General features: G+C 39.3%; 1 protein-coding gene across 4 annotated transcripts in view; it reads left to right on the top strand.

Annotated features, from left to right (window-relative positions):
- Nucleotides 1-18478, top strand: part of shank3a (SH3 and multiple ankyrin repeat domains 3a) — a 225956-nt gene that overhangs the window by 159568 nt on the left and 47910 nt on the right. For all 4 annotated transcript variants that reach the window (XM_040025475.1, XM_040025476.1, XM_040025478.1 and 1 more), the window contains one exon: nucleotides 17705-17818. In XM_040025475.1, coding sequence (XP_039881409.1) covers nucleotides 17705-17818 — 114 coding nt within the window. The remainder of the gene's footprint in view (nucleotides 1-17704; nucleotides 17819-18478) is intronic.

An 18478-nucleotide genomic window follows, 5' to 3' on the forward strand; every position in this document is an offset into this window, starting at 1 on the left:
AGAAGCCGTTTTCTTTAGGCATGTATGACCTTTGGTTTGATACATAATGGATCTCATCTAATCTGCATTCATAAATGAATGAGCTGCTAATAGTAGTAGGGCTCTTTAACAGTGGGAGACAGGAAGACGTAAAACAAGTAAAAGAGATCGTGGAACATAGGAGGATCTTTTTTCTTTATCTTTTCTTGTCTGATTATCATGACAGATCAAAAACACATTTAGGGATGCAAGAGTAGTTTCTCTATGTGTGCTTACATGAATTTGCATGCATGCCAAGCAAAAATCATCAGTATTATTTGTTTCCCAAAGCTAAATAAGCTACTTCGTTGGACCTCTAACATGAAGATGATTCATTTGTGTTTAGATAATTAGCTCCCGCCCCCAATATCCAACCAAAGCTAATCTCTGTCCTCCTGTTAATGTCCACACATCCTTGCTAATCACCTGCTATACCAGAGGAGCATCCCTATGATGAGATCAGACTGGGTAAATCTTACTAAATGATTTCTGTGTTTGTGTGTTTCTGTGTGAGTAAGTCTCTGGCTAGAGTCCATGGTTACATGAGCGAGCACAAGCTTACACATGTAACTGTCATTAGCTCACCTGTAAGACTGGCAGCCTGTTGAGGCATAGATTGTTGTATGTTGTACAAGAAAGAGTTTAAAACATCATGTGATCATTGAAGATCTTTACTGATTAGACTCATAGTGTTGTTCTACACAGTAGAATGTAGCATGTAGTATTCCCATTTCATTATGTCTATAATTTTCTCATTTTCTGTTACAATATAATGCATCTAATCCAAAAAAAACTGAGAATAGTATCAACAGTGTATCCATTTCTTGTGTCCTGTCACTTTTAGTGAACAATGATTATCTGGATTCAGATGGTAAATACAACAGATCTGTATTGCAACACATCCCATAGCCTGTAGTTAAACGTAGAACCCATAGTTCAAGTAGGAACCATATGATGTCTCTTATATGTATCCACAGTTAATTATTATTGGGGGTTTTTTTTGCTCACTGCAAGATATTAATTGGAAACTCTTTGAAATAAATTTAAAAATCTAATAAAAGCAAACTATTTAAACAGCTTCATTTGGCAGTTGAAGAGGGCTTGCAGCAAAAAGTGAAGAGTCATCCTTAATTACTTTTTTAATATATTTTTTTCAGACAGTTTGCAAATTAAAACGCAACAAAAATTTTACAATTTGTGTTGTGCTTGTTAGGATAAACCATACAAGTTAGCTGTTATTGTGTGTGTATTTGCTTGTGCCATTTAAAGTTCTAAAGTTACACGTTTATCAGCTCTTTATTGATTTCTGTGGTGGTTTATAGCAGACAGTCCATGCTGTGAGGATGCTGATGATTACTCTCTTGACAATGATGATGAATATGATGAACATGAAGGTAAAATGATATATTATTGTTTGAAAGAAGGATGACAAAGTGCTTGAACAGCTAAACCATTAACAAGACAAAATTGTGTGCCATTATTTCATGAAAAACAAATAGTTTGACTGCTGGAGGACTGTATTCTGTGTCTGTTTTCCTCAGTGAGTGGGAATCTTCAGGCTTTTCTTTAAATCTAATATTGCAGTGTTGATTTGTGGTGTTGTCTAATTAAAAAAGAATGTCCAATATTGTAATAATGTGAAAATTTAAAGTCATTCCACTTTTTCATCCTTCATCAGTAGATGAGTCAGTTTCAGTGACTGAACTAAACAACACTGTAGTCACATTATCATCTACTGTATCATAACCAGTTTCTCTTTGCTTGGAAAAGTTCCCGTTCTTCACTATGTGATTGTCAGTCTTTTAGTCTGTTGTCTGCAGTCAATGTCTCTAGACAGCCTTCTTCTAGACAAACAGTCCCTCTGTCCTGCATTTAGCAGGGTCATCCACATCCAGGTCTCCAAGCAGACTGTTAGTGTTAGGTAATGAGTACTGTTCATCTTTTGTCACTCTCTGACTGGTACTGGTATCATGTTGTATTTGAAGGTGTGTTTTTGATTGTGCATCTCTGTGCTCAGGCCCGTAATGGTGGTTCAAGGAAATTAATCTTTACAAGACAATCAAGTATTGTAGTCAGCCTGCGTATGTTGATCCCTACATTACTTTAAAGGCTCCTAAGACCCTCTCGCATCCCTGTTTAAACTCATTCCCTCGCTCACCCCAGTGTTTGTTTCTGCTCTTTCCCTCCATTGATGTAATCTGATCTTATCATCTGGATGGACATCTCTTGAAGGCCACTTATAGTCACTATGGTAACAAATGAGGACACAACCAGGTCAAGCATTTTGCCAAGCATGTATCCTCACACACATGCACACACTCACCCACACATGCACACACCAGTATAAACACACACATTATATAGACTTGCTTAAACTCATTTCACGTAGAACACACATTTAAAGTAATGGATGTGTGTGTGTCATCGTGCTGTCTCCCTACCATCCTACCTCCACAGGGAGCATTAACCGAACGTTCAGGACATTCTTCTCCTCAACAAGGTGACACACTTAAGAGCATGCTTCCGTAACAGTGTATTACATCTCTTGCACACACACACGCGCACCTGTGTGCACACACACCACATACACCTTCTCCAAACGCCATTATAAATCTTGCAGACAGCCATGAAAATGAAACCAGTGCAAGTAATGTTGAGATTAGACATTCACAAACATGATTAATGGGGTTTGGCAGCACCCAATGTGTGCAGAATATTAACACTGCTGTGGGCAATGGAGGATACCTGGACCAGCTATTGGGGTAAAAATACAAAAATACACACCCATATACTGGGGTTTAATGGATTACCCCGTGTCTACTTTTACACTACCTCAGAAGGCATCTGTTACTGCAGTCGGTTTCTTTGGGAACACACACAGTAGCTTAGCCTTTATGTAAAGCACGCATGCTTAACAAGGCCATTGAACTGCAAAAGTTTCCAGTTGAACCCATGTTCTGAAGGCACGCTGCTGTTGTACTTATTGCTTTCCAACAATAGCTATCAATGCGTTATTGTGTACATGCGTTTTTGTCAGGGCCAAGAAACAGCGTATTACAAATGAAACATTTAACAGTGCATTATGTTTTTAAATAACACAGCTTGCCTGTATTAACACTAAAATGCATATGGATCTGTCAGTTACCAAGCAACAGGTGCTAAGTGCACTTTACAGCTCTGGCAGGTCATTTAAGACAAAAATAAAAATGATGAAATAGTGGCTTTAGCTAGTTTCTGAAAAATCTGATTTGGTTCCAAAAACCAATATTCTTTTACATGCATTTCATTTTTAATTTTTAAGCTTTATAGTCAGATTCCTCCATTGTCTTGTCTGCAAATCAAGTTGGATAAAAGCCTCTTTTCTAAGTGTTGAATTTAGACTAAATATCATTGTTAGCTTCCAACAGTGAGCTGAGGGTGAATTAATTATCCTTCTTCTCAGTCTGGTAGTGGCATTAAGTGAACCCTCTGTGTGCTTATGTTTTGTGTGTGTGACTGAGGCTGCCTGGGTGTGTGTGTGTGTGCATGTGTGTGCATGCATGTATGCACATCTTCTTATGCATTAGCAAGTGTGAGCATTTCTCCGTTGTTTTCATCACAAAGTGTGCATGGTGTACACATGTATTTCACGTTAGTGTGTGTGTGTGTGTGTGTGTGTGCGTGCGATTGCCTCTGTGCAGCATAGTGTAAGTAATTGCCTCCCACAAGTTAGATAAACAGCATCCTTCAAGTATTCAGCAGCCAGCTGTCCTAATATCCGAGGCACATATGGGCAAAATGTCTCTCCCTCTCTGTCTCGATCTCTCCGCATCTTTTTTCTTTTTCTGTTTTTATTCTTCTTGCATACCTGTACACACAAGTGTTTGTATAAGCAAGATATATATGTATTTATTTTTTTAAGGAGATTTTGAATAGTTTATTTATGCATTTGGTCCTTTTTTTTTACTACTTGTGTCCTTCATTAAGACTGAGTTAAACATATTGCTTACCTATCAACACATTTGACATGAGACAGGAGGATATAGCACATTTGATTTGAGTATAATTTTAAAGAAGACAAAGACAGCGGGCAGACTGGCTGATATAAATATTTCTACATGATAGTGTCGTACATGTGATCACATCCTCCCTAAGCATAGCACCCTGTAAAAATATGTCCATTGTCACATTATGGTGACGCTTGCTCCTTTACGTCAGTGAGATTCAAAGTAACAACAAGGAGACCATAGCTAAGAGATCAGGCTTTAAACAATTATTCTACAGTATTAAGAAGTGATTATCTTGATTACCTGAAGCTAATCTGAGGATCGTGTTTGGCAACCAAAGAGCAACAAATTCTCTTATGACTGGGACGCTTCACGTGACAAGTGTTTTGAAAGTTAATTCCAAATGCATCTATCATTGCAAATGGTAGATGCATTTAATTAGTCAGTGTCAATTAGTTTTTTTTCCCTCATGCTAAAAGTTTGAGATCCCCTGCCTTAAATAATTAAAGATTAACTACAACATCAAGAGAAACCAGAGTCACATGACCTCTGTTTACCAAGGATTTTACTCTCAGATAGAAACTGAAAAGACAGAAGTGAAGTAAACATTTATACAAAGATAAACTATGATGAAACACTTTTTTCTATGTGGTATTTTTTCCATATTTGTGAGCTGTTACAAAAAAGCATTTTCACTAAATGTGCTTAGAGAAATGATCTCTGATTAAAGGCACTTTCTACCAGCAAGTTACACCTTATATTTAATAAAATGTTGATCTACTTAACAGAGTGAAACTTAAAAATATTTGCTTGCGTGATTCTACAAGGAGAGCCTGAGAGATCATACAGATATTTAATGAAATATTGCAAAAGTGTTTGAGGGATAAGGGACTTGGAGTCTGTGCCCAGTGTCTCTCAGGAGCAATTAATGTTATCACAAAATGGACCTGAAGCTAGTCAGTGTATTAACAGATTTCACTTGTTGGTCATTCATAATGTTCCAAGCTGTGCATCTGCGCTATTGATACTGGACAGGGTCACAAGCCTGAGGCAAGGACATTGCTGTCCAATCAGAGTAGCAGTAGGGTGCAAAGTCCTGCCCACGCACCTACCTGCTCCCTGCTGAACACACCACCTGTCCTCATATTCCACTCTCATCCTTTTTATTTATTTATTTATTTATTTTCCGGTTAGTTTGTTTGTTTTCCAAATATCCCCATATGGTGCACCCTGGCTGACAGGATCATCCCACACTTGCCCTCTAACTGAAATTAAAACCCATGCTTGCCTAACATACATCTAACTTAGTGAGATGTAGCCTGATACAAAATGCTAATTAGAGACACAGCAGAAACAGCAGTTGCAGAGTTAATCAGCGTATGAATAAACATGAGCAGGAACACTGCTGCATAAACAGGAGCCATTGACTGATGCAGATACATATTCAACAGAAACATTGTTATGCTTCTGACTAACAATCACTCTATCATGTACAGTGTGGCACACAGTTTAAGTTGAACAGACTGCGGATGTTTGTTACGAACAGGCGTTTCCTGTTCTGTAAATTATCAACCTACTTAGCAGTCGCGAGCATGGAAATGTGCATATAAAGGTCATGTCCTAACCTGCTGGTGTCAGCTAGGGTGGCTTTTAGCAAATTTCAAAAAGCCCTGTGTCTTGACCTCTTCTTGATCAGCTCTGTTTTCTAATGCATGCAGTTACCCTGAAACTTAAAACAATTTTGCAAGAATTAACTATATTTAAGGCATTAAACTAGCAATTAGACTTTAGTCATAGCATAAATGTATACTAAACAACCACAGCACTAAACCCACAGACAGGTGAAGCGAATAACATTGATGTTCTGCTGGGAAACCTTGGATTTTGGCAGTTAGTTGGATGTTATTGATGCATACCACCCACCTAAGTGTTGCTGGAGACCAAATACCTCCTACTGACACAGGAAACCCACAGTGGTACCATCCCAAAGCATTAGCGCTGTCGCAATGAATGGCATATGGTTTTATTCGTTTTTTATCGATAGATGATGATACTGGCAATTTTCTTTGTCGTCGTGGCAGCAATATCCTACTGTTATGGTCCTTCAAGGTTATTGTTATTACTAATGGCCTTAAATTCAACCTCATGCCTCTGTAAAGCACTTTGAATCACCTTGTTGTTGAATTGTGCTATACAAATAAATTTGCCTTGCCTTGCCTTGCCTTGCCTCATGTTCACTAGCCAGCCTGAATCACGTGCAGTTTTAGTCAGCACTGAGCATTTTTTTGGCATGTAATGAATTGTGTGCATGGGTGCAGCAATTTAATTTATCACAATTGAACACTATCATTCATGTGAAACTGGTCAGTGACTAGTCGGTCAAAGGAATAGCTATGTGATTGAAGACTCAGCAGCAAACAATCCATCGTTGATCTATTTAAAAATCAACAGGCAATCAATAGCTAGTCTGCAGCTAATCAATCGCTGCTATATTCTGGTCCTGCTCATCAGTATGTCAAGTGATCCAGATATGTTTTTTTTCTTCAGTATCAATGTGTGTCTCTGTTTTCATTTTAGACTTCCTTTTATTTAATGACAAACAGTATTTTATTTAATATATTTTTCCTTCATTCCTTTAAAATCTAAGCTGGAATTTTATGTGGCTTTGCCCTGGAGTAAGGGAAAAATAGAACCCAAGAAAGACGGTAAATATTAAGGAAGCTGTTCCTTCTATTTTAATCTCCACCTAAGGGTTGATACAGAAGGAGTGAAAGAATGAATAAAAAGCAAATGAACATGAAAGAATAAGAATGTGATGTAGCTTCCCTTCAAGCCTGTGAGGAAGGTAGGGAGGGAGGAGTTGAGATAAGATGAGAAGTGAGAAGGGATCCCTCTGAGTCAGCCTTGGAGTTTTCCTCACTCCTCTCTTCCTGTTCCTCCTCCCACTATAATTTACGACACTCCCACCCTGTTACTTTTTCTCCAGCTTTCTTCCTTTGCTCCACTCCTTCTCCTGTTATTCACAAAAAGCATCCCCCTTCTGTCCATGTTTCTTTATATTTTTTCTTGAACTTGTCAAGTCTTTATTTCTTTCAGTTTCTCTCCCTCTCCATTCCCACCTCTCTCTCTCTCTTTCACTCTCAGTGGAATACTCATGAGCTGGAGACTGCACCACTCTCTCACCCTCTTCTAAGCAAAAGAAGTCCTGTGAGGATGAACAGGGCACAGCACATATTTGACTCTTAGCAGTGTGACCATTCCTCTTCCTTGTTATTTATTGGCCCTGTACTCCATTCTGTCTTGTATCTACTCTGGGGTCCACTTGCCCTTTTGCGCACCTCCTTCTTAATTGCTTGCCACCTCTATTCCTTTCTGTGTCCACCTTCATCTTTTTCAGTGTCCATAATTTTCTTCCCCAATCATTTCTTACATTTTTTCCTCTGAGTTTTTAGAAAAGCTACTTAATCTTCATCGTTCCAAGTGTCCTCCCTTCATGCAGTCCCCGTCTCACATATTGCAGGCAATAACTATGTCCCTGTTGCATTTCTATACAAAGTACATGGTCCTCTTTGCTCTTGAGTGTGTGTGTTTGTGAGTGTATGTGTGTGCGTGCACATGTGTTAGCATGTCTCTGGTTGTGTCCTCCTTGTTTCATAAAGATGCAACTCTGCTCTCACTCTCTATTACAGAGAACTGAACTGAGGTTTAATAAAGACTGCAGGGATCCAAATCTAATAACAGCTGCACTCTGCTTATTGGAATGCTCTCATTCACCTTCACACACTTTGTTTAATGCACGGACACACTCGCACTCATACACATTGCTATGAAGGCTGAGATATAGTCATATCCTGACTCAGCCAGTTCCTATTTCACATCACATAACATTTATTTAGGCTTTCAGTAATGTTATCAGTGTAACATATCAGTGATGCTTAATGAAGAACAGTTGGATCTTCAGTCGGGGCTATGGGAGCTGTTCCAGTGGCCATATTACAAGTGGAGTTACATTGATGCATTCTGGTACAATACAATACAATGTACACTCACTGACCACTTTATTCAGCTTTTTCAATGTGATAATTGTACTTTTGTTTTCATTTCGTTTTATTGATATTTAGTTTCAAAGGAGCTAAATTTTAAAAAAAATCCTTGAGGAATAGTTCTCCAGGCTTTCAATGTTTTGGGTTTGTTTTGTTTTTTTGGACATTTGCTGCCTTTTCACGCATTTTCAGTCCAGTCCTTGTACCCGACCATTTTTAGACCATTTTGTTAGGCCAATTAACAATGAGCTTAAAAAAAGGCACTTATCTCAAGATTGAACCAGAATGAACAAGTGTTGTGTTGACAGATAACAAGCAATTTAGTAAAGAATCAGTTTTAAATATTTAGATAATTTGTTACAAGCAGCCTGTTGCAAACATTTTCCATTGCTTTAGCTGAATCTTTGAGAAATGCCAACAATAACAGTGTTTGACAGGCATAAAATAGTATTTTTTGCACTAACAAAGTGATTCCCAAAGAGCTGTTAGCTGAAAATTTGGCACAACTTTGCATGGTGAATTTCAGTGTTCCTCAAAAAGCTTGGAGAACTATTCCCGATGACTGCTTAAAGAAATTATAGGAAAACCTGCCTAAGAACGTACAGGTTCATGTTGAAGAATAAAGGTGATCATACCAAATATTGACTTTCAAGGTCATTAGAATTGTACAAGCTTTTATACTGTATTTCCATGTATGTTTGCATGTTTACGTAAATCACTACACCCATTCCCTTTTTTGTATTGGATTGCATGCGATTTCATCAATGCACCAAATAAAGTGGCCAGGAAGCGTAAATACACTTAAGTCTATTTAGATCAAGTCTTTACATTTGATGCAATTAAAGTTGGATTATTGAAACTGCAAGTCACTTGAAGTTTTTGTCTCACACTCTAGTACCTCCGAACACTGGTGATCAGAATGTGCTTCTCTTAATGCCTAAGATTCACAGAGGAAACAGAATAAAGGAGCACAGCTCATGAAGTGAACAGCAGGGAGCAGCAACAGGATGGTGAAAAAAAATTACAATAGCTTGTGTTTCATCAGAAAGCTCCTGGTTAGAACAGTTTAAATGTAACTGTTATCGACTGTGAAACAAGCTTCTACCAGGCAAAGCGTATTCACTCTGTCTCATGGTATTTCTGTCTGTGTCCCTATGCTGTTATGCAGCTGTGGCATGTGACAGCAGACATATGCAGACCATCATTTTTAATGTGACTCTTTTAGATATTTGACTGCCTTAATTTATGTTGGCCCAACAACCAGAGTCAATACATGGAGACTTTGAAAGTAAAAGTGAGTTACAGATCACTTTATAGCATACTTAAAAAGAATTATTACTGCAACACTCCAAATAAATTCAGCAACAAATGCAATATTTAATAATGCCATCATACCATTTCATGGAAATCAAGGTGTACTTTGGCTTTGGCAAATCTTCTGCGGCGTTTCTGTCTGAATCAGTGTGAGTGCATCAGTGGCAGAAAGCCATCAGCCTCTCTCAGAACAGCTGCATCCTTTGTCTGCTTCTGTGGGCAAATACAAGAGTTTGACGCAGCACCCCGTTACCTGGGAAACATGTTTGTGTGTGTGTTTTTAAAAATCTACTCATTTCCTCATCATCTGCCATTCACTGATTCATGAAAACGACTCTCAGTGGTTCATGTGTGTGTGTGTGTGAGGAGGGGGTGGTTGGTATAACGAGGAACAAAGACAATGAGAGGCAGAGAAACTAAATGAATGACTCAGCTCAATGTATTAGAATGACACAAATCAAGAACTAAAATGAGCTCAATCACTTGCCAGAAACACACTCGAACAGGGGTACACTGAAGCCAGCAGGCAGGGTGTGTGAAGCGTATAAATAGCTCTGCATCCTCACTGATGCTATTTTTAAACCAGGAGTCGTGACTGTCTTAACGGAGGGCAAAACACAGTCATATCACGCGCAGAGACAGAACAATACTGTAAGACTTTTCACCACAGACTTCTTGGACAGTCATGAATAACTAGGCGTCTGTTGAAACATGGCTTTTCCTCTTTGTCAGCTTGCGTATGTCTGGCTCTCATCTCTCTTTGTCACTGCTAAATGCAAGCCTCTGCCTGCCACTTAATTTGCCTTTGTTTCATTCTCGGGTTCTGTTATGCTTTTCTCCTTTTTTGGTCTCACTTCATGCTTAATTTGTATTGTGTTTCTTTAAAGAATTTTTCATTAAAAGGCTGGCGAGGAGCTGCACAGTCTACTGTGGCAAGATGCTTTGAATCCCTACGAGACTTTAAAATATTGTATGTAGAGTACAGTACACTCCACCTGAGCGTATTTAATAGTTAGTCTGTGAATTTTTAAATCTATCAAATGGTAAAATCTGGGGTTTTGCATATACAGTAGCTGAAACACTGTGTTTAGATCAGGGGTCGGCAACCCTGGGCACGTGTGCCACAGCTGGCACGCGAAGGGTTAACTGATGGCACGACCATAGCTGAACTGGCCATGGGGCATACCGGGCATCTGCCTAGTGGGCCGATGTGATTGCGCCCGAAAGAGGAAACCAGCAGATGTCGCGCTAAACAACAGCAGCACGTTTAAGCTTGGTCAACTGCTGTTAGAATTTATTTAATATTAATTTCTAGTATCAGCTGATGTTTGCTGGAGCCACAGCTGTAAAAGCTGCTGGTCAAGTTATCGATTTGGTTATCTGGTGAGAGGGAAACATGAAGATGAAACCAGGAGATGTCCTTAGTGAATCATCAGAGCTGTGATGGAGAAACAGGTTTGCCTTTTAGTTAACATGAATGAGTTGAAGGGAAGTTATGAACTGTTTCTGAGAGACAAATAACACCAGGATCCTTTTCTAATTGGCTGACAGATGGTAACTGTGCAGGGGCGGGTCTAGCAAAGTTTTGCCAGGGGGGCAGGTAGGGCATTAACAGGGAGAGGGGGGCACAAAGAAATACTTTTCTTTCTTATTCTCATTTAAAATGTCTAGCTGTAAAACAAATAATTATCCAAATCTTACAACCAAAGTTTTTATCCGATGGAAAATGTATAGAAATCATACGTATACCAACAAGACAGTGTAATTCACTGTCACAACAGCGTTTGTTTTCATTGTTGTGAGGAGACCATAAATAGCATTTGCATTGCCTGTTTTCTGTTGTTTTTTTGTTTCAAAATAGCTGATAACTATTCGCTGATAGCTGCCAACATCTGTGAACAAATATAATTCTGTCAAGTTGTTCTATATAGTGTGTAACTGTTCATATAGAGCGTTATTAAATTTATTGCTAATGAAATCATATGGCACATTGACTTCTGAGGAAATTTTAGACGGCACTTATCATCGAAAAGGTTGCCGACCCCTGGTTTAGATGTTGCTTCTTTTTTAGACATGTGCCCTCCACCTTTAACCAGCTGTGCCGTTCCTCACGTAGTGACAGTATATCCATAGAATTCTTTACTTCAGTGAGTTATTCTGATCAGTAATCCTGTGGCCAAAAGCAGCTCATAGTTGTGAAGGTCAAAGGTAGAAAAGTGAGAATGCAAAAATACTGCAACCTAGAATTAATTAAAAGATTCAGAGAATAGAAGACATTTCTGTAAGCCGGTATTCAGAGACCCTAATAAGCCAGTACTGGGGCATGATTGTGTTGTGGTAATCGCTGCCTGGGCTCAGGAACATTTCTGAACATCATTGTCAGTTACCAGAGTTTGTCACGCCATGCATGAAATATAAACTAAATGCAACAAAGCATAAATAGAGAAGATCCAGATTTTCTGTCTCCTCTGGCAGACCTGAGGTGATTTAAGATGATCATCCTGGGCTGACGTGAAAAACTGTACCGTGGGCTGAGTAATAAAAATAAATGTTTTTTGGGGGGAAATGATGGACTCTATAAAGATTAAAAGGACAGTTTAACTTGTTACAGGTATCAATGCAGAGATAACTGGCACAATTGTGACTGCACCATGAAAGCTGAATGGTTTATACTGGTCTGTAGCATCATGTGTTGTCATCTAGAGAACATCTTTTTCTAGGAAGTATTTGTTTATTTCAGCAAGGCGCACAAAATACATTTCACAGCACCACCCACAATGGCTTTAAAGAGTCACAGTGCTAATCAGAACTGCTTGCAGTCAAGACATGTCACCAGCTAAAAATACCAGCCAAATATAAAGCTGTTTGAGAAAAAACAACTGGAACTGGTAAAATATTTTGCTTTCAAAGCTATACCAATTGTTATTGAGACAAATTAAGAGGGGATATGCATCCTAGAGTTTACAGAGAATTAACAACGTAGCTTTAAGTACATAATTTCACAATATTTCATGTCTCGTGACTTCTTATCCATGCTGTGTGTTGTTATAATCTATTGCCATTAAAGTATATTGTATACAAATCATTTCTGATGACACTCCTGTGTAAAGATGAGCTATGAGATTCAGTGAAACATGAAATTGTTCTTTGAGTACAATACTGTAAACAGTTGGTAAAAGAATTTGAAAGCCAGATAAAAGGAGAGTAAAAATGTTTCCTGTCATGCAGATTATGTCAAGTCTTTTTTTCTTTGTTTTGTGTTTTTGTCTGTTGGTTTAAGAAACAAAGCAGCAGGTTCTCAGCAGGTGGTCTGTACAGTCACAGTTCCTCAGTGCAGGGTTGGCTTCGGCATTTTAATGCAATCCTGCACGATCACAGTTTGTGAGGTTATTTAGGATTTCAGAAACACTCAGTTATTAGTTCGTGTCTAATCATTTAGCCACCCATAATAACTTATAGAAGAATTAAATGTGATTGTTTGGAGAGCACGGTGGCACGGTGGTTAGCACTGTTGCAGCGCAGCAAGAAGGGCCTGAGTTCAATTCCACCATCAAATCTATGTACTTTCCTGTTTTTTGACCATTTCACATACAACATGCATTTTATTATCGATTAAATGAAATCGAAAACGTTTTTGTCATTTTCTCTTGCATGTGCATGCATGTAAGGGTACTTTCACATAAATTTAAACTTCCTTCAGGAGTCACCACAGCAGATCATCTCCCTCCACACTATCCCTGGCATCTTCTTCTGTCACCAACCCTCTGCATGTCCTCCTTCACTACACCCATGCCTTTGTCTTAAGCAAACAGTAGCACGATTTCCACCAGCACCCTGCTGGCCAACACCATCAGTGACAGTAATTGTTAACTCAGGCCGCGACAGATTCAGTGGGGAAATCTTATTGATTATCCGCATGTTTGATTTGGGATAGATTTTGTGCCAGCTGCCCTTCCTGACACAACCCTCCCCATTTATCCAGGCTTGGGACTTGCACTAGGAGTACACTGCCTTGGGGCTGTGCCTGTAGCTGTGCTTCTTGGACATAAATTTAAATAATCATGATTATTATTACAAATTATGACCATTAGCTTGTCAGTGTGCCCCTCGAGCACTTGGTGCCCTACATACAGTTTGTGAAGAGCGTGTGTATATAGAAAAGCAGCACTGTTTAGACCTCAACCCTGCTGTGTTCCTCTGGGATGAGCAAAGTGAGGTTTCAGTATGACTGTGCAGGGAATTCTACATTGCAAAATATTCCCCTTTAATGCATCCATCTCCACTTTGTAGATTTAGAGTAGTAGCACGGCTTGCAGCTAGTTTCTTAGTGTGAAACCATGTGTGCAGTGGTGTGTTCATGTGAAACTGTGTGTATGAACGAATGTCACCACATGCCACTCACACTGGTTTACCTGTGGAGGTGATTATGACTCAGTGTGGCAGGTCACGCCTAGCAGTCATACAGCTGAGATAGGACTGACCTTTCATCATGCAGTAGAGTGAAAGGCTCATGTCCAGCTGAGGTGTTGATTACAGTGTGTAGCACAGTGTTGTTTATTTAAGCCATGAAAGACCTCCACAGGAAGCAGGACACTGTTTGGGATTTCATCAGTGCATCTAAAGAACCCCAAAGTGAAATTCAACACCAGCAGAGCTCAAAAAAACAGAGAGTCACGTTTTGACCAACTGGACATATAATGCAAAAAAGGACACGTCTTTTCACTTAATTTATCTTGCACTTGCCCTGACACATTGTAGAGTGAGACAAACAGTCTCACACTTATCTAAAACTTGACTGTACAGTAGGGAAGCCTTTTCCGAATGCCGTCTTGAACTGTGGCTCACCATTTGGCAGTTGTAGGAAAGCAGCCTTGTTAATCCAGTGCAGATATGCGCTGTTTGCATTCCTTCCTGTCACCTGGCTTCTGTGTGCCCACATCTGGATCACAGGGACAGCTGTCATTACAGCTTTTACAAGTGACAAAATGTAGTGGCAGTGAAAGGTGGAGGGAACTCGCACAGCAGAGAGCTCTGGATGTTATACCAGAGCATGTGCTCACATGCACTTTTGTTTTGGTGTGTGTAGCGTAGTACACACACACACGTTTTTTGTGCCCCATGTAAACAAAATCCAGTAACCGTGATATCTGTAGTACTACTTCTGTTAAAAGCATGGTACCATTTAACACTTTAATTGCCAAATATTACTAGCACTAGCTATATAAATATAATAGCTATAGCTTTTATTATTAAAGGTGCTAGAGAGTTAATGAGATTTTGTTTAAAACAATTTTTTTATCCTCTCTATTTAAACAAATTAGCAAGCATGGATTGCATTTAATTACATCTATGCTTGTGCACACATTTTTGGCACTAATCTTTCTTTATTTCACTTACAAGCAATCAGTTGGATTGATTTCAGATTTCATAGTGGCTGGGGCGTGATTAAAGTTCAGCAAAGAAAGATGATTGCATATACACTGGCAAACATGCAGTATATACATATATATATATATATGTGTGTGTGTGTATATGTATATATATATATATATAAGAACAGTGAATTTTTCTTATAGTATCAGACTGGTCGATTCAGTCTGTGTTCTGACCAGAAATAGATTAGTAGTGTGGTATAAGAGAGTGAGGGAATTAAGTGAGGGCAGCCTCAAAGATCAATCAGAGGTCTCACCTTTTCTTTCATTTCTGTCATTGGGGAACAGAAAGCACAGCCAGCACCTGTCTATTGCAGCGACATGATTACAGTATAGGCAGGCACATTGTCAGAGACAAAAGGGTGGATGGAGGTGATAGCTGGGAAATTATTCAGAAGCTCGGAGAACGAAAGACTCGTATAGTAGAGAGAGAATAAAAGGTTTGAGCATGGAAAAAGGAGACAGAGTAAGTCTGTTCTCAGGAGACAGGTGGGGTAAAGTTGTGTTAAGCTGAGATCAGAGAGGGGGATCAGTCCACGCATCCTCTGTGTGCTGAGTGTCATGTTTTTTACAGCAGGGAGTGGGGAGTCAATAAACAGCCGTTCCTTCCTCCTCCACATCGCTTTCGTCTAGTGAGTAAGTGAATGTTGAGCCTGAAAGAAGCAGCTTTTAGAGGGGTTACATGTGTATACAAGTGAAGAGGCAGATTTTTTACAAAAATATGGGATAACCATACCATCATCATAATATTATTATGCAAACTAAGAGCAGCACAGTGGTATTGTGATTAGCACTGTCGCCTCCTGGGTTTCGACATTTCAGTTCGGTTCAGTTCAATTCTGCTTTTGAATGTAGGTTTATTTATATAACACCAAATCACAGCAACTGTTGCCCCAGAGTGCCTTATACTCAAAGGTAAAGACTTACAATATTCTTGAGAAAATCCCAGCAATCTAATGACCCCTTAGAGCAACAGTCTTGAGATGGTAGGAAGGAAAATCTCCCTTTTAACAGGAAGAAACCTCCAGCAGAACCAGGCTCAGTGAGGTTCAGTCATCTGCCTTGACCATTTGGGTGGTGGGAGGATAGGAGAGTATAGGGAGACAGGACAAAAGACAGACTAACAAAGAGAAAAATTTAATGGCATGCTGCAGTGGTAGCACGTGGGACGTGAGTAGAGAATAGGTGCTCAGTGTTCTCGACTAACAGTATTACTGGAGGCCAAGGTAATGTCATCCAAAATAAGAATATCCTTTCTAAGATTTTTTAGGAAAAAAACTTGGTTTTGTCTGAATTTGAGAGAAGAAAATTATGGAACACCCAGGCCTTTATATCTTTGAGTCATGCACATAGTTGAACAAATTGCTTTGTCATCCTTCTTCATAGATAGATATAGCTGAGTATCATCTGCGTAGCAGTCAAAATATATACAGTTTTACACTGCCTGAACCCTGTGGAACTCACATGTATAGAAGACTCCCCATTTACATGAACACATTTAATGTAAATGCTCTGAAAGTTTCAAAGATTTCAGAGCATTTCCTTTAATGACTTTTCTAATGCCGGGCTCTAATCTGTGATAGACTGGTGACCTGCCCAGGGTGTACCATGCTTCATGCTCTATCACACACACAGGATAGGCTCCACCACACCTTGGAGCCCAATAGTATTATGAAAACTAATACATTATCTAGTTAACTAAACTTTACCTTTCCCAGAGGAGAAAATAACAACATTCGAGAAAGTCTGCTTTAAAATTAAAACAATAAGTTTAATTTAACAGGGTTGGTTTAAACATCAAACAGTGTACTGAAGCACAGTTTTCCACTCTGGTCTGCTGCAGCCCATGTGCCTCTGAACATATAGTAAAAAAAAAATAAACTGGGGGTTGGGGGTCAGTGGGGGATTTCTGTAGATCTAGGCCTAGTAAGTCAAATAAGTCATTGAGAAAATGTGTTTTTTTGTTTGTTTGGGGTTTTTTTTGCAAGATACAGAAAGGAATCCTGTGAATGACTGATATTTGAACATTTACTATCATTTCAGTCCAGCTGGCTGCTTCTCAAAGTGCCCCAGGTTACACCACCATGACATGTCCCCATGCCAGAGTGGAATATAGTTGGAGGAAGCAGACTACATCATTTAGCAGACTGTCTGCTGGCTGCAACATCACACTGGCGTATCCTAGCAACCAGTTTAGAAGAAGGGCTCACTCAGGCAAAGCTTCAGTTCCACCTGGTGATCTCTGAGGAGCGTGTGTGCGTGTGTTTGTGTCCGTGTGTGTGTCTGTTGGCTTGCTGGGATAATGGATGAGTGTTGTAGAAATGAGTGTGCTGGCTCAGTCCTGCAGGGAAGATCAATATCAACTATACATTCATCTCTAATTACCACAGCAGAACTTAGAAGGGATCTCTTTCTTTTTCCTTCCCGCCCTCTTGTTCTCTTTCACAACCTCTACTTGGTCTTTTTTTTCCACCTTTTATTAACTCCCAATTCTTTTTTTTTATCATTCCTTTCCTCTGTTTTAAAATATCAGTTTGTCAGTCTATGACATTTAAAAAATGTAAACTTAGTTACTGGTATGAGGGGGGAATTAAAATATGTTGCCCTTGGTATGGTACATAAGTTACAGACCAGTATTTCTGCTTCCCAATTTCTTCTCTTTGTTCCAGTGGACTTCGTGTCGGTGTGTGTTTGTGAAACAAAGTCTTTCACTCCTGTCCTTTCTTCCCACTCCCTGTGTGCACACTTCATTGTGTAATTTATGAAGAAAGAACACAAAAAAACTAAATACCTCAGTTGGTTATGTGGCCCTTTGTCCTTTTTGTTCCCTTTCCCAAGACTCCACAACCTCACAATGATGACAGCTAAGGCTCATTTAATGAAATGTCCCCATACTCTCTCTCTTTGTCAGTGCTCAGCATTGGGGAAGGAGGTTTCTGGGAAGGCACAGTCAAAGGGAGGACAGGATGGTTCCCAGCAGACTGTGTGGAAGAAGTGCAGATGAGACAATACGATCCACGACTAGGTAAGACATCTACATGCACACTGACACATACATGCATGTGCATACTGTGCACTGATGGTGTCAGAGTCTGACAAGTTATTATAATCTTGCTCTAATGGTCAGAGTCCTGTGTAGCTCTCTTTGTGGAAACAATAGTGTAACATCTGTGTCTCTGTGATGTAATCATCAATTAGTTGGAAATACCCTGAAACCAGAAATGAAAAAAGGTGCACTATAAATTAATTGGCAATTACATTTTTTAAATTGACTGTAAACTGCTTTCATTCTAATCACTTTCTTGATTTTTTTTTTATCATTTAAAATTTCAGGCTTATTAATTAAACGCCTGTGCCAACTATAGAAATTCTGTCAAAAAAATATCTCTCCTGTAACCATCGCCTGCTGCCTAAAATTAAATATTGATCTTAATGATAAATTCTGAGAGGATTTAAGTAATTTGGGGAATACTGAACAGCAAAAGCCAAAGTAATAATGATATTTTTTATACATGTGTCCACAAAAAGCATCACCCACCTCTGGCAGTGTAAATACAGTGTTAAGGAGCAATAGTTACAGAGAGGATACTTGGGCTGAAATGGGTTAGTCACTGAATCCACTTTGACTTCAGGTTGGCCATATTTTTGCTGCATGTCAGTCCCCTGCTGTCTGTATGTCTACCCT

This window comes from Simochromis diagramma, unplaced genomic scaffold, assembly GCF_900408965.1.
Source record: "Simochromis diagramma unplaced genomic scaffold, fSimDia1.1 OVJJ01000293.1, whole genome shotgun sequence".
In the NCBI taxonomy this organism is placed as follows: domain Eukaryota; kingdom Metazoa; phylum Chordata; class Actinopteri; order Cichliformes; family Cichlidae; genus Simochromis; species Simochromis diagramma.